The sequence below is a fragment of the Moschus berezovskii genome, chromosome 10, assembly GCF_049115385.1.
Source record: "Moschus berezovskii isolate FMDL1 chromosome 10, NW_MosBer_1.0, whole genome shotgun sequence".
NCBI classification, from domain to species: Eukaryota; Metazoa; Chordata; class Mammalia; order Artiodactyla; family Moschidae; genus Moschus; species Moschus berezovskii.
The window spans coordinates 43894506-43915993 of NC_142469.1; the positions used below are offsets into that span (position 1 = coordinate 43894506).

At 36.3% G+C, this 21488-nt stretch overlaps 1 protein-coding gene across 4 annotated transcripts; it reads left to right on the top strand.

The window, feature by feature from the left end:
• The first annotated feature begins 63 nt into the window (after window positions 1-63).
• Window positions 64-21225, top strand: TUBE1 (tubulin epsilon 1). 4 transcript variants are annotated; one of them, XR_016038403.1, is made up of 12 exons: window positions 64-173; window positions 269-342; window positions 1402-1454; window positions 4143-4200; window positions 9211-9326; window positions 10740-10861; window positions 13533-13720; window positions 13931-14109; window positions 14880-15020; window positions 19237-19377; window positions 19941-20096; window positions 20448-20584. XR_016038403.1 is itself a non-coding variant. In XM_088840604.1 (12 exons), exons 1-12 carry the CDS (start codon window positions 149-151, stop codon window positions 20604-20606), a joined length of 1431 nt encoding a protein of 476 aa, XP_088696730.1. In that variant the 5' UTR covers window positions 64-148; the 3' UTR covers window positions 20607-21225. The 4 variants fall into 4 exon arrangements, 3 of the variants coding, with proteins under 3 accessions (XP_088696730.1, XP_088696732.1, XP_088696731.1); XM_088840604.1 differs by having other exon boundaries at window positions 19922-20096; window positions 20448-21225; XM_088840606.1 differs by lacking the exons at window positions 64-173; window positions 269-342; window positions 1402-1454 and adding an exon at window positions 1492-2147 and having other exon boundaries at window positions 19922-20096; window positions 20448-21225.
• Window positions 21226-21488: the final 263 nt, after the last annotated feature.

The following is a 21488-nucleotide window of genomic DNA, read 5'->3' on the forward strand; positions in this document are numbered from 1 at the left end:
GCACCTAGAGAGGAGCGGAGCGACGGCGGCGACTTGCGGCAGCGGAGTGACTTACGGCCGCCCCGCCCCCTTGGCGAGCGCCAGTTGGTGGGCGCGGAATACGGAGGCCGGCGCGGGCTCGGGGGCGGTAGGCTGGCGGTGTGGAAGCATGACCCAGTCGGTGGTCGTACAGGGTAAGCCTCCTTAGGAGGATGGGGACCCAGCAGCCGCCGAGGCGAGTGGCCCTTTTTTCCGCCTAATGTCTGTTCTCTTTCCTTCCTGGGCACAGTGGGCCAGTGTGGAAACCAGATCGGCTGCTGCTTCTGGGACCTGGCGCTAAGGGAGCACGCCGCCGTCAACAAGGTACAGCTAACCCTAACTCCCCACCCGCGCCCCAGGTCTGTCGCTGAGGCTCTTCCAAAAAATGAGCAAGAATCACTCTCTGTGAGCTCTTGTCGGGCCAGTATTTTTATATGAGATCTTGGTAGAGGGCAAACTGGTTTTTGTTTTTAAATTTTACTGAAGTACAGTTGACTTGGGGGCTTCCTTGGTGGCTCAGCGGTAAAGAATCCGCCTGCCGATGCAGGAGACGGGGGTTTGATCCCTGGGTCAGGAAGATTACCTGGAGTAGGGAATGGCAACACACTCCAGTATTGTTGGTGGTTCCCAGGTGGCGCTAGTGGTAAAGAACCCACCTGCCAATGCAGATTTAAGAGACCCTAGGAATCCCGTGGACAGGGGAGCTTGGCGGGTGACAGTCCTTGAGGTCGCAAAAGAGTGGGACACGACTTAGCAACTAAAACAACAACAACATGGTTGATTTACAGTGTTGGGGTTATCTCTTCTGCACAGCAAAGTGACTCAAACTTATGGACAAACGTTAAGGACAAATTTAAGTTGGCGGTAGACACACAACAGTCTTAAGGAACACTGGCCAGAGACCTTAGTCTTAATTCTCAGAGTTGCATCTTTGTCAGGGTTCTTGTGAGGAGCAATGATATAGCATATGTGAAAGTTGTTCAGTCGCTAAGACTCTGTGACCCCATGGACTTCAGCAGGCCAGTTAATAGGTAACATGTGTGGCACTGTAATCCTTAATTTAACCAGTTAGCTTTTTAAATGATTGCCAAGAATCTAAGGAAAGCTTTCATTTGATGCACCTGTTCTACAATTTTGTGAGGACATCATTCTTCAGTACGTCAGCTGAATTTAATCCATAGATCTCACGATATTTTCTCTTCTCTAGATTGGGAGAATGAATCTAAGTATTTTATGATTATTTGCTTTTTTTTATTGTAGCTGTATGACAGCCTTTAAAGTATTGTGGGATAATTAAATTAATAATCCTTAAATTAAAAGGACTTAATTTGGAAAAGAGGCTAAATGTAATCAAACACCAATACATGTATTTTTTCTTTTTAGAAAGGGATTTATGATGAGGCAATAAGCAGCTTCTTTAGAAATGTGGATACCAGGTAAGATGGGGTTAAAGTTTATCACATAGCATAATGATTATTTTTATGTCAGCAGTTTGGGGATACAGTTTTTCAAAGAACAATAATAGTTGATAGCTATAAAGAAGTTGTCCATCTTGTTGTTTTTCTCATTATTGAAAGCGTATTCTCTTGTCATTAATATTCTCATATCATTCAGCAGAGCAGGACTACGTTTCCTTTTTATTCCTTTATATCAAGAAATAAAAAGAACCTTTAATGTGTGTTCTTTTAACTTGACCTTGAAATAAAGTTTCACTAAAAGGAATGCTGAAAATTTCCCTGAGAGTATCTTGTTAATGCATTCAATCATGGCTAACTTTTGAAAGAAAACTGTACTGTTTAAATTCCTGTGATATTACTTGTGGTCAGGAGTATTTGCTCTACAAATAGAATGTGCTAAAAAGAAACAAAGCAGATGTTGTCAGATTAGTTTTGTTAATTTAATAAAGGGTATTTGTAAATATAGAGCTTCCCAGGTGGCTCAGTGGTAAAGAACTCAATGCAGGAGTCGCTGGTTGTATTCCTGGGTCAGGAAGATTCCCTGGAAATGGCAACCCACTCCAGTATTCTTGTCTGGGAAATCCCATGGACAGAGGAGCCTGGTGGGCTACAGTCCATGGGATTGCAAAAGAGCTGGACATGACGTAGTGACTAAACAGCAACCACAAATATGTAAGTATTTATCTTTTACCTGAAAGAGTAATATGATGTTCAGAGTATTTTTTCTAAGCTTTTAATGTTAAGTCATGAAGTTCATGCATTCTCAAAATGCTTAATAAAACTAAACCTGCTGGGCTTGAACTGAAAAATAAATGGTTTATATATGAGTTTTAATCTAATAAAAATTTCACTTCTACTTTGAATTAGTTGGTTGGATATCTGAGGCAGTTATCTCCCAGGCCCCACTTTTCGGTGAATTTCAGATTTTGATCCTCAGGCTTGCAAACTCAGAAACTTCATTGACACCTTGAGAATGGGTCCACTGCTCTCCAGTACAGGCAGAAAATCAAACTAAAATGGGAGACTAAAAAGCAGAAAGTCAATGTAGTCATGGACAACAGGAACTATAACTCAAGACTAGATACTTATTATCTTTCAAAGGCACATTCTGTTCTGTAAGAAATCTATCAGGAAATCTCAGTAATAGAAAGTTGCTTAGTGACCATGGAATCAGACCAAAGTAAGTTAGATATATTACCTAACTTAAGGACTGGTGTTATCGTTATTAATATGGAGACATCTATCACATAGACCAGGTTTCCTCTTGTTTGTACACTGGAATATCTTCTCCCTTAAATACTATTAAGAGACTCAAATTTGCCTTTGCAGTGCTTCCTTGTAGGTAGTATTCTAACTAAATCCGTGCTCCCATTCCCTCTGTAATATTCCTTTCATTGTTCCATAGTTGAGACTCAGCCTGGAAGCCAGTCTCTCTTAATAAGGTGATTTTACATAACTATATTCTCATCTCCTTGCTTTATTTTGTAGTTTAACCTGAGAGCATTCTTATTTCCCTAGTATCAAGTTTGAAGAGAGGGCCTTGGCATCTTGCTCTTCTTTCCATGCGCTATAAGTACATGCAGCATCTATTCCACAAAGTAGTACAAAAATTCTTTTTCAAGAACAGGACCACATCTTTTTTTATACTTCTTTATCTATTTGAGGAAATTATCATACCTTTTTAATAGCATGATAGAAATTTACCAATACCAAGGGTTGGCAAGTCTTTCCTATAAAGGACCAGATGGTAACTATTTTAGGTTGTGCAGACCATAAAGCCCAGGCCACATCTCATTTAGTCTGCTCTGATAGCATGAATGCAGGTATAGATAGTACATAAACAAATAATGTGACTTTGTTCCAGTAAAACTTGTTTTCACAAGTAGCTGGTCAGAGCTGGTCTGAGGATTATATTTTATCAACTACTGACCTATGGCATCATCTATACTCAATGCAATTTTCCTTCATATATTCTGTCTTGTAAACTATATTGACCTGTACGCTGTTTGTAGTCACAGATTTAGTTACTTTGGTGACTTATCTTCAACATGAAATTCTAGAAACAGCCTTAGATACTCAACAGTATATAACTGGTAGGTAGTTGATGTGTGTTTGGCTGCAACAGGAAGCCTCACTAATGGTGGCTTAAACAGTAGGTGTATCCAGTTATGTCACATTCAAAGAAGACTGGAAATCAGATGATCTGTGTCTGGAGAAGTGCCCTGAAGACCAAGATACTGTCATATTGTTTCATGCATTGGTTTTTTGACCTCGTGTTTTTTTACTTGTAACTATAAAATGACAGCCTCCACTGCCAGGAATCCCATCAATGTTCATGTTCAAGATAGGAAAAAGGACCAGCTGCATCTGGTTATTTTTATCACAAAGCTTCCCAGAATACCTCCTTTTTATCTCACTACCCAGAACTAGATTTCACGGCCAGCCCAAACTGCAAACAAAGACAGGGAAATAAGTACCTCACTTTTTCAGCCTGATGGGAGATGGATGAGAGGGATGGAAGTTAAGAATGACCCCTTTGTTGCCTTTTGTGTCTGCCTCTCTTGGCGTATAAGTAGCTTTACTCTACAAATGGAAGTTAACTTATTATCGAATAGCATTATTAGCCACGGGCTATCTTACGACCTTTTCTCATGTTTTCTCTTTCAGAGTGGTTGGTGATGGTGGCAATATTTCCAAAGGGAAAATTTGTTCTTTAAAAGCACGTGTAAGTTGTATACACTTGGCTTCTTATATTGCATGTGTTTTTAAAATAACTGTACTTCTGTAAATATTATTAGAATAAAATTTTACTTATCAACTTTTAAAAAAGTATTTGCTAAGCCACATTTAATACAAATATGATTAAGCAGACATTTGTGTCTCCATGAAACTTCAGGGGAAAAATTTTGTGCTTAAAGTAAAAATGCTGCATATTTAGCATTTTTTGTCTAAATATTTTAGGGGAAATATATGTTTAGATAAATAATAAAAGCCATCTTAACTCTAAGCCTAAAATACATTCTTAGTCAGTTCAGTTGCTCAATCATGTCTGACTCTTTGTGACCCCTTGGACTGCAGCACACCAGGCTTCCCTGTCTATCACTGACTCCTGGAGCTTGTTCAAACTCATGTCCATCAAGTTGGTGAAGCCATCCAACCATCTCATCCTCTGTCATTCCCTTCTCCTGCCTTAGTCTTTCCCAGCATCAGGATCTTTTCCAGTGAGTCACTTCTTCACATTAGGTGGCCAAAGTATTGGAGCTTCAGCTTCAGCATCAGTCCTTCAGTGAATATTCAGGACTGATTTCCTTTACAATTGACTGGTTTGATCTTGCAGTCCAAGGGACTCTCAAGAGTATTCTCCAGCACCACAGTTCAAAACCATCAATTCTTCCGCAATCAGCTTTCTTTATGGTCCAGCTCTCACATCCATACGTGACTACTGGAAAAACCACAACTTTGACTAGATGGATTTTTGTTGGCAAAGTAATGTCTCTGCTTTTTAATATGCTGTCTAGGTTTGTCATAGCTTTTCATCCAAGGGAGCAAGTGTCTTAATTTCATGGTTTCAGTCACCATCTGCAGTGATTTTGGAGCCCAAGAAAATAAAGCCTGTCACTGTTTCCATTGTTTCCCCATCTATTTGCCATGAAGTGATGGGACCTGATGCCATGATCTTCGTGTTTTGAATGTTGAGTTTTAAGCTAGCTTTTTAACTCTCTTTCAACTTCATCAACAAGCTCTTTAGTTCCTCTTTGCTTTCTGTCATAAGGGTGGTGTCATCTACGTATCTGAGGTTACTGATATTTCTCCCGGCAATCTTGATTGCAGCTTGTGCTTCATCCAACCTGGCATTTTGCATGATGTACATATAAATTAAATAAACAGGGTGACAGTGTACAGCCTTGACATACCCCTTTCCTGATTTGGAACCAGTCCATTGTTCCATGTCTGGTTCTAACTGTTGCTTCTTGACCTGCATACAGGTTTCTCAGGAGACCAGTAAGGTGGTCTGGTATTCCCATCTCTAAGAATTTTCCACAGTTTATTGTGATCCACACAGTCAAAGACTTTAGCGTAGTCAGGGAAGCAGAAATAAATATTTTTCTTTAATTCTCTTGCTTTTTCGATGATCCAACAGATGTTCGCAATTTGATCTCTGGTTCCTCTGCCTTTTCTAAATCCAGGTTGAACATCTGGAAGTTCACGGTTCACATATTGTTGAAGCCTGGCTTGGAGAATTTTGAACATTACATGTGAGATGAGTGCAGTTGTGCAATAACTTGAACATTCTTTGGCATTGCCTTTCTTTGGGATTGGAATGAAAACTGACCTTTTCCAGTCCTGTGGCCACTGCTGAGTTTTCCAAATTTGCTGGCATATTGAGTACAGCACTTTCACAGCATCATCTTTTAGGATTTGAAATAGCTTAGCTGGAATTCCATCACCTCCACTTGCTTTGTTTGCAGTGATGCTTCCTAAGGCCCACGACTTCACATTCCAGGATGTCTGGGTCTGGCTCTAGGTGATTGATCACACCATCATGGTTATCTTGGTAATTAGGATATTTTTTGTATAGTTCTTCTGTGTATTTTTTGCTGCCTCTTCTTAATATCTTTTGCTTCTGTTAGGTCCATACATACCATTTCTGTCCTTTATTGTGCCCATCTTTGCATGAAATGTTCCCCTTGGTATCTCTCATTTTCTTGAAGAGATCTCTAGTCTTTCCCATTCTATTCTTTTCCTCTATTTCTTTGCACTGATCACTGAGGAAGGCTCTCTTACCTCTCCTTGCTATTCTTTCGAACTTTGCATTCAGGTGGATATATCTTTCGTTTTCTCCCTTGCCTTTCACTTCTCTTTTCTCAGCTATTTGTAAGGCCTCCCCAGACAGCCATTTTGCGTTTCTGCATTTCTTTTTCTTGGGGGTGATTTTGATCGCCGCCCCCTGTGCAGCATTACAAACCTCCATCCGTAGTTCTTCAGTCAGTCTTGTCTGTCAGATCTGATCCCTTGAATCCATTTGTCACTTCCACTGTATAATTATCAGGATTTTATTTAGGTCATACCTGAATGGTCTAGTGGTTTTCCCTACTTTTCAGGTTAAGTCTGAAGTTTGCAATAAGGTTTTCATGATCTGAGCCACAGTCAGCTCCCAGTCTTGATTTTACTAACTGTATAGAGCTTCTCCATCTTCGGCTGCAAAGAGTATAATCAGTCTGCTTTCGGTATTGACCATCTGGTGATGTCCATGTGTAGAGTCCATCTCACGTTTTGGAAGAGGGTGTTTACTATGACCACCCTGTTTACTATGTTCTCTTGGTAAAACTGTTAGCCTTTGCCCTGCTTCATTTTGTATTCCAAGGTCAAATTTGCCTGTTACTCCAAGTATCTCTTGACTTCCTACTTTTGCTTTCCAGCCCCCTACGTGACTTCCATCACCAGACACATCCACTCCTGGGCGTTGTTTCCAACAGCTCAGCCTCTTCGTTCTTGCTGCAGCTGTTTCTCACTCTTCTCCAGGAGTCTGTTGGGCACCTACCGACCTGGGGAGTTCATCTCTTAGTGTTGTATCTTTTTGCCTTTTCATACTCTTCTTGGGGTTCTCAAGGCAAGAATACTGAAGTGGTTTACCATTCCCTTTTCCAAAATACATTCTCATGGAGGTTAATTTTCATTTGAATATGGTGAAAAGTTTCCTTTCATCATAGTTATTGCTCCCAGTGCAAAGCATGGATTCAGCCATGTTGTAGTGAATACATACCATAACCATGTAAAAACTCCTGAACAAAAATACTTGTAGTCAATAGCTTGTGTTTAGTCTCAAGCTAATTTTAACAACACTTCTCTTCTGTGATTGTGTCTCTGCAACAAACTGCTTTTTCCAACTGTTGATCAGTAATATTTGGTTATGACAAAAATAAAGGTAATTTAGATGCTATGGAAATAATTGAGATGATAACGATCAGAACTTGAGGAGTGGCTGAAAGAGTAGAGAACAGTAGTGTTATTGTACCTGGGTACCATCTCCTTGTGTTTTAGGAGACCATGTGCTTGTTAGGATAATTGATTAACTTAATTAGAATAATTGATTAACCTTTGGTATAGTTCATGCCTTAGGGAGTATATTAGTCCCTACCAGATCTTACTCAGAGATAAAGAAATGTTGACTTTTCCTAATCCACTCCCAGTTTGATCTCTTTCCCACCACCATACCAGTGAGCAAGTTGGGAAATGGAGGAAACACTGTTGGGAACGGGTAAATCAGCATGTTTCTGTAGCATTTGACTTTTTTCCTAGAAAGTTTTCTTCCATTTCTCCTTAGTAATCTTGGTATCATGTGGCTACAATCACTGAAGAGTCTAAACTTTAAAATATAACTTGGTAGTTGGGTTCCTCCACTGTGTCCAATATCTTAGGTTAACAGGCAAACACTCAAAATTTGGTAAATCCTGTGTTACAGTTAGGGAAAACTGAAAGGCCTGACGGCTATCACCAGGTAGCTCTGTAATAAAATAATAAACATCAAATCTTAGAAGCTGTGACTCCAGACCTAGGCTGGCTAAGTGAGGAATCCAGAATAATTCCTTCCAGTTGTCATTAACTTCCAAGGGGAGAAACAAAGGTCTGATATGACAAAGAAAAGATTGAAAGAGTTAGAATCTGTCAGGGTTTAATGCTAAGTGACTAAGAAAATGGTGATTCTCTTGAAACTGACTTCAGAAGGTTCTCATTTTCTTTTTAGTAATAGATGTTGTTTCCCACGTCAGTAAAGCTTGTGGCATTTATGAATTTGTGAATTTTTATTGGGAATTACTGGCAGGGAGGGACACTGTCATCATCTTTGACATCTGTCCAATACCTTGGCTTTGCACATATAAGTAGTTTACTGATTTGAATTAGACAGTTTTCAGCTGTGATTTCATAAAGAGCAGCATGGTTGGTACCTACTAAGCAAATACGTTAATGCACTCTATTCATTGAGGATTTTTTCTGGTTAAAGTTACCATCTAGACTTCTGAGGCCTTGTTCTCAAGAAATTTATAGTCACATAGGCATGTAAAGGGCTTCCCTGGTGGCTCAGAGGTTAAAGCGTCTGCCTCCAATGCGGGAGACCCGGGTTCAGTCTCTGGGTCGGGAAGATCCCCTGGAGAAGGAAACGGTAACCCACTCCAGTATTCTTGCCTGGAGAATCCCATGGACGGAGAAGCCTGGTAGGCTACAGTCCACAGGGTCGCAAAGAGTCGGACACGACTGAGCCACGGAACGGAACGGAGGCACGTAAATGGCTGAGTGACTTTTACTATAGCTATTCTTACTTTCCCCTGGAGAAGGAAATGGCAACCTACTCCAGTATTCTGGCCTGGAAATTTTTATGGACAGAGGAGCCTGATGGGCTACAGTCCATGGGGTCACAGAGTTGGACACGACTAAGCAGCTAACACTAGGCATATGCATAAAAGAATTGTTAGAAAACCAGAGAGAATCATTCAGTTCCCTTTTTCCTTCTTATTCTTTGGGTAAAGGTTCAGAATCCATCTTTTCATTGAATTCTACTTTTGGAGCAGAGAAATTAATTTTTTAATTTTTGTAACAGATTCTATATAAAAGAGTCAAAGATTTGATCTGGTTTAAATTATAAAAAGAACAGTGCAACTATAAGCTCAGAAATTATTTTTATTTATAGAGTGACTAAAGAAAAATATGCTGATTACATTTTATTTCTCTTTCTCAGGCTGTCTTGATTGACATGGAGGAAGGGGTAGTAAATGAAATTCTTCAGGGACCATTGAGAGATGTATTTGATAGTAAGCAGCTCATCACTGATATTTCTGGCTCAGGGAATAATTGGTGAGATTATGCCGAATGTAAAAATCAAATGTCATCTGAATAACATGAGGAATCTGTTTCATTCTGTTAGGTCCTACTGACGTGAAAGCAAGGTGTAATTTGCCACACCTAACACTCGGCCTTTCAGCCCATCATCTTATCCTTCATAGATGACAGTGTTTCACAGTGCTTGGAAGCTGTCTGCATCCTAGTTGCTTCTCTCTCTCTTTTTTCTAAGAAAAAGATGAATCATGAAAAAATCATTTACTAAATTTCTCATTGCAATTTGATTCTTCGTAAATGCTAGGTAGTGACAAAAGTTGCAAGTATAAACTGTTCTCTTACCTGTTACTATAGGTAATAGTAAAGACTCTATCAAAGTTTTCCCATCAGTTAGATTTAATAGAAAATGGTGATACAGATACCGAGATGCAAGCCAGACCAGTGTCCCAGCATTCAAGCTCAGCCTGAGGCTGTATTTGGCCCTGATATATATAATGGTCTCTTCTCAATGGGAATAAAGCTCCAAAAATAATCATTTAAAAATTTCCATTGAGACTGGTTTTGCTCTCTTTTAAAAATTAAGTAGCTTCTTGTTACTACCAATGTTCGTTATTTAAACAGTTTGCAGTTAGTCCTTCAGGTTTATAACGTGTAATATTATGATTTTACTAAAGCATGAATTGAAGTGTTCTGTTCTGGGAGACTCATTTGGGGAAAAGCAGTCACTAAATAAGTGAGTGCCTCTGACCATCTGGTTGGCTTTTCTCTAATTGTTCTGTAACTTTTGAGTTAAACCTGACCACACGTTGTGTGGAAGTCATTCTTACATTCCAGTTCACCATAATAATACTTGCAAATCTGGGCAGCCAAAAAGGCTTGGAGAGCCTCATGAATATTAGTACTAGATGAAATGTGTGGCATTTCATCTAGTACTAACATGATGTTACCAATGTTTTTCTCATATTTTAAGCCTAAGGTCCACTTAGAATTTTTTATTTTTCCATGTCTTTCTAGTTGACCACAATCTTCTTCTTAATACATAACATACACCACAGTCAGAGATTAAGTGAAGATGTGGGAAAAAAAATCTATATAACTAAAAGCTCATTTTGTTGTATTTATACCTTAAGAGAAGATAAATTTTAAAAACTAGTTTAATATCCATTGATAGTGAACTATCTTACGAGGTTATTTGTGGATTATATTTATAAATATATATGTGTGTGTGTGTGTGTGTGTGTGTTTGCTCAATTTTCTACCAAGTATCTTTGAGATTATATAATATGATTTATTGATATTAAACAGGAATATAATTTACTTAAAACAGTAAAAATATCTTTTCAAGTTTATAGTCTTTTAAGTCAGAAATAATAAAATCTTGAAATAAAAAATGCAAGATTTTTTTTTTTTAATCTGTATTCTTTTTTCTAGGGCTGTGGGTCACAAAGTGTTTGGCAGTCTTTATCAGGAAAAGATTTTAGAGAAACTCAGAAAGTCAGCAGAGCACTGTGATTGTTTGCAGTGTTTTTTTATAATACATTCCATGGGAGGAGGTAAAATTATTCAATCATTTGTCTATTACAATGTGAAAATGCAAGTGGGTATTCATTTTATCAACATAAGTCTTGTTTTCAGGCCTTTACTTTAAAAAGATAGAACTATTAAGAATTAAGAGTGTGTTTATGAGTGCATGTACATAACAGCTTTTTATCTTAAATTTTTATCAAATTGTGTCACAGACCATTTTTAACAAACTTAAACGCATTTAAAGCGCCAATGGAAGTGAATCTGAAAAAACTTTTCTTCTATCTTTAGTGGAAGGTAGATTTCAGTATAAACTTTTTGGGAATGCTGCCTTTCTCCTAAGAGTTTTCTTGTGTGGTTCTGCATCCTAACTAGAGCTAAGTATTTGTACATATTCATAGATGTGCTTGCAAAAGAGTATCAGTACCCTTTCTTTACAATAAGAGAAATAAGTAAAAGAAATACTCTTAATCAACTCCTTTAAATCATTCCTTACATGGTAATTAACCACCTTAACCTAGAATAAATGATCTGCACTGCTTTCTTTCCCGGGGAAACCTGTACTTTGCAAGTGAAGTATTTTGCTCCTCTGTTCCATGAAGTAGAAACTGATCATGATTTGCTAATTTCAAAAGAAAATTAGCCTATTTTAAAAGAGAAACTTGCCACACTTTTTTCCTCCAAGCTGAGATTAAGATTGTTAAATACAGCAGGTTATGTACAGTTGACTTTCTTTATTATTCAGTATGATAGTATTTGAAAATTAAAATTGCAGTGTAACCATGCCTTTAGAAGGCCATCATAATCATTAAATTAAGAAACTAGTTTTCTTTGTACTGAATAATTAACCTGCAGATTTTGAGTAAGTTTTCCAAAAAATGCCAGTTTGATTTATAGTTCTTTAGGGTACCTCTTTATATCCCTTTATTACTCAGAATCTCAGTAGATTGTACTTTATTCATAGTTCAGTGAAAATGGCAAATATACTTGAAACAATATTGAAAATTAAAAATGAAGTCTTTTCCCACATCTAATCCCTAATCTCTCCTCACAGATAATCAAGTTTGCCAGTGTCTCCTTCCAGATATTTTCTGTGCACATTTTGTGTGTTTTTACATAAACAAGATCATGCAATACGTATTACTCTATCATATTTTCACCTTAAATTGTTTCTGAACATTTTTCAATATCAGCCCTGTCCAGTTGTGTAAATATGTAATAATTTTTAAAGTCAGTTCCTCATTGATGGATGTCAAATGATTCATGGTATTTAGTTACCACATAAAAATCCCCAGCAAACATTTGGTATCTGCCTCTTTGTTCATTTGTGCCACAACAACTGTAAGCAATATTCCCAGATAGGAAAGTGTGACCAAAGTTTGTTGGTACATTTTAAGTTTTGATTGATACTGCTAAATAACCTTCCCACAATACTGCACCCATCTGTATTATTAGCAGCAATTTATAAGAGTTTATTTCCCCACACTGTCACCAACACTGCGTATTATGAGACATTCAGTTCAGTTGCTCAGTCGTATCTGACTCTTTTACATTCAAAATTATATTGTGTTAATTTGCATTTTTAATTAGATGAAAGGTTAAGCATCTTTACATCTATTTGCAATTTGGTTTATTTTTTTCCATTGCATTAGTCATGTTTTTTACTGTTGATTTGTAACTATCTTTATTAAAGAAATTTAGTCCTCCATCATATGTTTTGAAGATTTTTTTCTTAGTTTGCCTTTTTTTTCATATATATGGAGAGAGGAATTTTATTTTTAATGGAATCAAAACTGTCTTTTTCTTTATTCACATGGGGTTAGAGCATTGGCTTTTAAACTTTTCTTTCATCAGAATAGCAAGAAGTACATTTTATATCACAGCCCAGCACACACACACAAACATGCACAAACTAAAACAGAAGATCATTTACCCACACTATATGTGACTTACTAATATTTCTTTTGTTTCATTTAAGAAAAGAGAATGCTAGTCGTAGTCTTATAAATTAGGTTTATAACCCACTAATGGTTCACAAGCCATACTTTGAAAACCACCAGGATAAAGGATTCCAGTTTTCTCTCCTTAAGTTCTTAAAAATATCTGAATTTGTGTAAATAGAACTCTGTGTCAGAAAGTTACCTGAATGGAATTCTTAAGAGTGTCTGCTTTTAGACAGATAGTAAAGAACTTTCCTGTTTTAAAATTATGTAAATTATAGTTGGTCATGCTTAGCTTTAAACCGTTTTAACTCGTGTTTTAAGTTGCTTCATGTCATGATACCATTCATTATTAAGATTATGTAGGTTACACTAAAGATGTCAAGATAGTTTGGTTTTTTTAAGTTGCTTAACATCAAGTGTAGACTCAATACTGTCTTAGGTAAATTTTTTACTCTTTGAGCAGTTCTCTTGGCATTGTATAGATATAATTTAAATGTAAAAAAGTGTGAAGTGTAGAAAGGTCTCTTATCATCATAGCCAGACACAGAGGTTGAATTCATGACTTTTAGTCTCACTACCTATATTGTCTTCATTTCTCTATCTGAAATTAATTAGATAATATATATATAATCACAGGTATGAGTTGAAAATTGTCTTTAATAAATATTTATACCAAAAATACCCCACAGAAATCCGGGTTCTTTAGTTACATTCTGAACCATTTATGCTGTTTTCTTTTTGAAATCTTAATCCTCAGGAACAGGATCTGGACTTGGCACATTTCTTTTAAAGGTGCTCGAGGATGAATTCCCAGAAGTATACAGATTTGTTACTTCAATTTATCCTTCTGGTGAGGATGATGTCATAACCTCACCTTACAATAGCATCTTGGCAATGAAGGAACTTAATGAGCATGCAGACTGTGTTTTGCCCATTGACAACCAAGTAAGAAATGGCATTGTAATTTATGGACATATTGTGTATACATTCAGTCTTCTGATGTGTTTATGTGAAACAATCTCCACTTTTCAGCCTTTCCATCTAAGAGAAAAAATAAGTTTAAATTGATTTTTTTTTTTTTGTCTTCCTGGAAATGTTGTCATCTATGTCTTCTCTTCTTAATTAGCTTCTTTCCCAATATTTTTCCCTTAAAAGTCTTTATTTGACATCATTAGCAAAATTGACCTCATGGTGAATTCTGGAAAGTTGGGTGCAGCTATAAAGCCAAACAGTCTGGTTACTTCAAGTACTGGAAGAGTTTTTAAAAAGCGGCAGGAGAAACCTTTCGATGCAATGAACAACATTGTGGCAAATTTGCTGCTCAATTTAACAAGGTAATTCTAGTCACAGTGTACCTAAGGGCAGTTTAAAAACTTCACTGTGCTTTTGATGATGTTTTGCAGTAGCATTTTTTAGTTAGTCTAAGTTGTAGAAACTTTTTTAAAAATTTTATTTTAAAAATTTTAGTTTGTCTAGTATTTTCAGATCTTTGAATGACAGATCATAATTTTATTTTCACTGACTCCAGAGCAGCATTTTCCCCAAGTACATTCCATGAAATATTAATAGCTGTTAAATGATAAAAGGTTTTGTGGCAGATATACTTGAGAAACACTTTGGTTAGACAAAAGCGAACTTTTTTTTCTTTTCCTTTCTGTAAATTAACCTTTTAAACCAGCTGATCTTATTAGCTGGTCCAAAATATTTCTCTGATCTAAAAGATTACTTTGGCATTATTCCAAATTATAGCACATATAAGCAAACCCTGGGGGAATTTATTAAGATTTATAGAATTAACTATTGAACTATATGTATTTGATTCAATCTGAAGTCTGTTTTAAGTAAAAATTTTATGTATATAATTAACAACTGTGGTCATGTGTCTGGTTATACTTTAGATAATCTAGAAATAAGAATTGCTGTAGATGTTGTGTTATATTTTAATTATCTTTATACATTATGTTCATGATACTAAATTTCACTAATACAGAAAAAGCATATATTCTCTATTGAAGTACAGTGTACAAAAGTAAGAAAGTGCCTGCTACCTAAATCAAGCTACATTAACTTAAATGTTTTTCATGTTTTAATGTTAATTTTTTAGCTCTGCCAGGTTTGAAGGATCCCTTAATATGGACCTGAATGAAATCAGCATGAATTTAGTTCCTTTTCCTCAACTGCATTATCTTGTGTCAAGCCTAACACCTCTGTATACACTGGCAGATGTTAACATTCCACCTCGAAGGTAAGATGTAGTAACTATTTCAATTATTTGAGGGTTCAAATTACTTTAAAAACAAACACATTTTTAAGAGATAAGTGTACAATAACTCTAGTTGTTTCTTCATCTTCTTTGTGAGAAGTATATAAAATAGTTGATGACAGCCTTTTTCTATTAAGTGAATGCTGCTTCAGAAGTCATTGTTTAAAATAAAAAATTAATAAAAATTTAAAAAATAGAAGTCTTTTTAAAAGTCTCAATATTAAGTTGTTTGAACTTAAATCTGATAACTGAATTTTAAGGATATAATTTTTATTGAAAAAGATTTAACAGCTTTGAAGTCTGACATACTTAAGTATGAATGCTGACTCTGTCACTTACTCATTACAGGACCTTGGGCAGGAGACGAACTTTTAGTTTTCTCATCTTTAAAAATGAGAGTCAGAGTACCTACCTCATAGGCGTTTTGGGTATATAAAATAAGAATATCTTTTAAAGCTCTTAACCACAGTCTAGCACCGTAGAAGGCTTACAGATATTGCTCTGTTCAGTTCAGTTCAGTCACTCAGTCATGTCCAACTCTTTGCAACCCCATGGACTTCAGCATGTCAGGCCTCCCTGTCTATCACCAACTTACAGAGTTGACTCAAACTCATGTCCATCGAGTCGGTGATGCCATCCAACCATCTCATTCTCTGTCGTCCCCTTCTCCTCCTGCCTTCAATCTTTCCCAGTATCAGGGTCTTTTCAAAAGAGTCAGTTCTTCACATCAGGTGGCCGAAGGATTGGAGTTTCAGCTTCAGCATCAGTCCTTTCAATGAATATTCAGGACTAATTTCCTTTAGGATGGACTGGTTGGATCTCCTTGCTGTCCAAGGGACTCTCAAGAGTCTTCTCCAACACCACCATTCAAGAGCATCAATTCTTCAGCGCTCAGCTTTCTTTGTAGTCCAACTCTCATATCCATACATGGCTACTGGAAAAACCGTAGCTTTGACTGGCAAAACAAAGACCTTTGTTGGCAAAGTAATGTCTCTGCCTAATATGCTGTCTAAGTTTGTCATAACTCTTCTTCCAAGGAGTAAACGTCTTTTAATTTCATGGCTGCAATCACCATCTGCAGTGATTTTGGAGCCCCAAAAAATAAAGTCTGCCACTGTTTCCACCATTTCTCCATCTATTTGCCATGAAGTAATGGACTAGATGCCATGATCTTAGTTTTCTGAATGCTGAGTTTTAAGCCACCTTTTTCACTCACCTCTTTCACTTTCATCAAGAGGCTCTTTATTTCCTCTTTGCTTTCAGCCATAAGGGTGGTGTCATCTGCATATCTGAGGTTATTGATATTTCTCCCAGCAATCTTGATTCCAGCTTGTGCTTCATCCAACCCAGCATTCCCCATGATGTACTCTGCATATAAGTTAAATAAGCAGGGTGACAATATACAACCTTGACGTGCTCCTTTGCCAATTTGCTCTGTTATAGTAGTTATATATCATTTTCAGAATACCTTGTTTTCTAATTTAAGCATAAAAGTCATATCAATTTACTTGACAAAAAATGTAGTTGAAAAATACTCTTAGTATATACAGTGATGATGAACTTGAAAAGGTCGCACTGACATTCACAGTTGACTGAGAAAAAAGGTCTTGGCAGACTGTTATAGGAAAGTCGGAATTCCCTGGCTGTCCAGTGGTTAGGGCTCCAAGCTTCCACTGCAGGCAGCCTGGGTTCCATCCCGTTTTGGAGAACTAAGATCCCTCATGCCTCACTGCATAGCCAAAAAAAGTAATTTTTAGAGGAAAGTATGTAAATGATAAAGTGAAAACTAGACTGCACATTTTTTAAGAGTTTAAATTTTGGCAAGCTGATTCTATACTGTGGAATGTCACAGTGATACTGATTAAATTTTATTTGAGCAAGTTTCAAATAGCCAGTTATGCCAACTAGTAGGCATAGTCTCTTTTTCTGTGTGAGATGCTAATGAGCTTAAGCAACCTGCACAATGGGTTTTATAGAACATGGGAGTCAACCATAAATGTTCACTTTTATTATCAGCCTAGCATATTTAAAAATGAGTATATTGGTGAAAAATACAGCTTCAGTGTGAACACACAGAATGTAAAGTGATGCAAACTATTTATTGAAAAGTAGTGATTATCTGGACATTTAAAGTTAATCCTTAAAAACTAAAGACATGTAATTTCTAACTAAGTTCAGCATAATCCTGCTTGGTGTATTTTGATAAAAATACCATGTCAACATTTAAAATTCTTATTTATATAATTATAACTTGTTGAAGGTTTGTTTTTAATTAAAACATGTTAGGAAAGTCTGTAGAGAACTTTGAAAATGTTAGACTGTTAAGAAACTAATCACAATATTCTTTCTAGCTTTGTGTTGTTCTTTTTTTGCCTCTGCTATACTGGAGATATTTCAAAGGCCTCCATACCTACATACAAACATATTTGTCCTTGAGCAAATAATAAATTGTTTTAAAATTATACTGTTAGAAGGTATAGTTTTAAAACTTTATTAGTAGTCTCCAACAACTGAGAACGATTTTTGGTTGTGCTTTGTATTAATAAATGTCATCTTGTCCATTTTTATCAGTGAAACTAGAAAAACACATATTGGAATGTGTATATGCTCCTTTAAATTCCTTATTTCTAATGTAAAAATAAATGTCCCAAGAACTATAAATAGCTCCTTGCTAGTTAAGTTTTTTGACAAATGGTAAATCAAGAATGAGTTTACCTGCTTATTGTATAGAAGGTTAAGAACCACTATACAGTAACCACTATACTGGATTAAATGCCCAAAAGCCTACCAAAATTTTGAACACAGTAGACGAATCATAAGTCCCCCAAAGCTCACCATACACTAAGAGAGTCCCCTATCCCTCTTACTATAGAAGAAGGAGGACAGAATATAGGCTCCAGTAGAGTAGGGAATTTTTATTGTTGTTCACTGCTGGGTCTCTTGCACCTAGAATGGTGTTTGGCATTTAGAAAGTTATGACCAACCTTGATAGTGTATTAAAAAGCAGAGACATTACTTTGCCAACAAAGGTCCGTCTAGTCAAGGCTATGGGATATGAGAGTTGGACTGTGAAGAAAGCTGATCGCCGAAGAATTGATGCCTTTGAACTGTGGTGTTGGAGAAGACTCTTGAGAGTCCCTTGGACTGCAAGGAGATCCAACCAGTCCATTCTAAAGGAGATCAATCCTGGGTGTTCGTTGGAAGGACTGATGCTAAAGCTGAAACTGCAATACTTTGGCCACCTCATGCGACGAGTTGACTCACTGGAAAAGACTCTGATGCTGGGAAAGGTTGGGGGCGGGAGGAGACGGGGACGACAGAGAATGAGATGGCTGGATGGCATCACCGACTCTGTGGACATGAGTTTGAGTGAACTCCGGGAGTTGGTGATGGACAGGGAGGCCTGGCGTGCTGTGATTCATGGGGTCACAGAGAGTTGGACACGACTGAGCGACTGAACTGAACTGAATGAAATCGCAGCATAGTGTAATTTCTGTGGCTCTTCCTAAACAGTCTGCAGATTCAGCACACAGAGTTCTGGCTAGAGTTATTAAAGGAACTTAATCATACTTGTATTGAGTTAAATGGGATTTAAGAATCAGACTGGGGCCATATTAAAGGGCTTGGGAGTCTGTATTATTATATAAACTTCATCAATCACTTTTATCTTCTTCTCTTTAAAGAATAAAAGAAGTTAAAAGCTTCATTCACTTAAAAGTATCCATTTTCAGGAATAACAGTAGAGAGTTGTGTCTCTTTTAGAGAACCTAGTATTGTCCTTTGATAGTTTGCTCTTAATTATTCATAATTTTTGATATATTTTATAGATAGTAGTCTTAATAGGTTTTTAATTAGTTTTGATAGTTCTGATATTAGGAAGTAGATAAGCATATTGAACTACGTAATAATGACATAAGTTTTAGACATTAGTACTACATAGAGTTAACTGATGATTTAGTCAATATTTTGTAGCTACCTGAAATCACCAGTATATTGCAGCTTTTTTTATCACCCCCCTCAAAATTGCTTGATTTCCTCTCCTCATATTTACCCAGATTGCTTTGAGAAAATGATAGCTGAGATTCAGAATATAATTGTGTGTGGTTTATTTACCTATAGATGACTGTCTTCATCTTATAGTTACAGATAGAAGAATGAGGTAATATTTGTATAAACAGTGACTCTTCCATTGTTCTAGGCTGGATCAGATGTTTTCAGATGCCTTTAGTAAAGATCACCAGCTAATTCGTGCTGACCCCAGACATAGTCTTTACCTCGCCTGTGCCCTCATGGTTAGAGGAAATGTACAGATTTCTGATCTTCGCAGAAACATTGAAAGGTTCGATTTTATACTTCTCAAGATAATGTGTTATGCGTACTCTTTACAACGGTGGAGCATGTGAACTTCAACTGAAGTGTGACCTTGAGCAAGCTACTTAGCCATTCTGAGCCTTATTTTTCCTCAAATTTAGAAAATAATAATACAAAGTTGCTAATTATGTTATGCACATTAAATGATGAGATGTTATTTTCTGGAAGTGTTCAGAAAATTTAACTATTGTTGTGTTTATTACCACCCCCTCTACTACACTGCTTCTTAGTTTCTTTTACTATTTATTGACAGTGTTTTTTAGAGAAGTTGCTTTATTGAATTTCAAAGCAAGGAAAATTATAATACCTTTCTTTTCATCCCCAGATTTCTAATGTTAAAGAATATGTTTCTAGCTTCTTGAATCACCATTACAGCCAATTTAACGTCCCTTAGTTCACTGTCAGACTATACCTTGATACTGCTAGTATTAAAAATTAGATAACCTACATTATAATCTAAGCACTTAGAATGGTACCACTTTAATTCTTACCTTTGAGTTTTTGCATCTCAGATTAAAACCTTCTCTACAGTTTGTCTCCTGGAATCAAGAAGGCTGGAAGACTAGCTTGTGTTCAGTACCTCCTGTGGGCCATTCCCATTCATTATTAGCATTAGCAAACAATACGTGTGTGAAGCCTACCTTCATAGAACTGAGAGAGAGATTCATAAAGCTCTACAAGAAAAAGGTAACCATCAGTACACCTTTCAACTGTGTGTTTATTTTGGCTGTTTACAGTCCATGGAGTTGCAAAGAGTCGTACACGACTGAGCGACTAAGCACACACAAGGGGTATTCTCAAGAATTACACTAATACAAATCAGGCATGATCCTGTTTGCTATATCAATGTATTGATTATAACTGAAGAGGAGAGGCTTACTCACACTCTAAACGAGAAATCTCATGGGTTTGTAGGATTTGGGTTCTCATGTCTCTTGTAAAGTTGAGTGAACTATCATTTTAATAAGAATATATTACATTATAGGATAGTTGTATTAAATTCCTAAAACTGGTCAGCGTTGGTTTTTTTATTTATAGGCTCATCTTCATCATTATCTACAAATTGAAGGGATGGAGGAAAGCTGTTTCACAGAAGCCGTGTCATCTTTATCAGCACTTATACAGGAATATAACCAACTGGATGCCACAAAAAGCATGCCTGTGGAAGATTTACCTAGACTAAATGTAGCTATGTGAAAAAGAAACCCCAAAGATAAAACTTTTTTTTTTAATTTCACATTCTTTACCCCCTTACCTTTCTGTTTCAGAATTTTTGTGATTCAGAAAGCCTAATGTGTTTTTCATATTGGGAAGACTTTTAGAATGGTTTCCATTTAATTACAATTTGTTGATACCATTGTGTGAAATTAACCAAGTACTAGTGCCTTAACGTCAAAACTTTTTTGTCTTCCAAAAAAGTCTTGTTTTCTAAAATTGAGAGAACAGAGCTCAACACTATATTTATAGTCTCATATTTAGTCATTTATACAGAGATAATCATGTCTGCAATAAAAAAATCTTGTACAGATATTTTTATATTTATTTATAATTTGTTTTCATAGTCTGTTTAAATTCTGACTCTTTAAAAGTAAATACAGGAGTAGAACATAATATAAATATTTCTTTTGTAATAGCCACTAACTTCAGGAATATATTTTATTACAATTTAAAGAGGTTTTATTTCTTCTTTGGGTAACCACTTGTTTGCACTCTAAAGAATCACAGTTTACAATTAACTTGTATTAAGTTATTATAAAATTTTTTTTAATCAAACCAGTTGATTTTGTAATAATAAATGTCCACGTTTTAAAACTGTTCCTTGTTATCAGTTTTGGTTGTCACTGTTTATATAGCAAACAGAATATTACTAAGCTTGATACTTTCTTTGAAACTTTGCAGTAAATGTAATAGTTTAGTGAAAGTGTTCCAGTTTTAGTCTTCAGCATTAATTTATTATATATTTCAAATTCACGATGGACTTACCATTTAAGGAAGTAATTTTGAGAAAATTTATTTTCAAGCCAAAAAAAATCTTGTGTGCTTTAGTGTTACTTTTTTAATTTATTTCCTTTGCAAAGT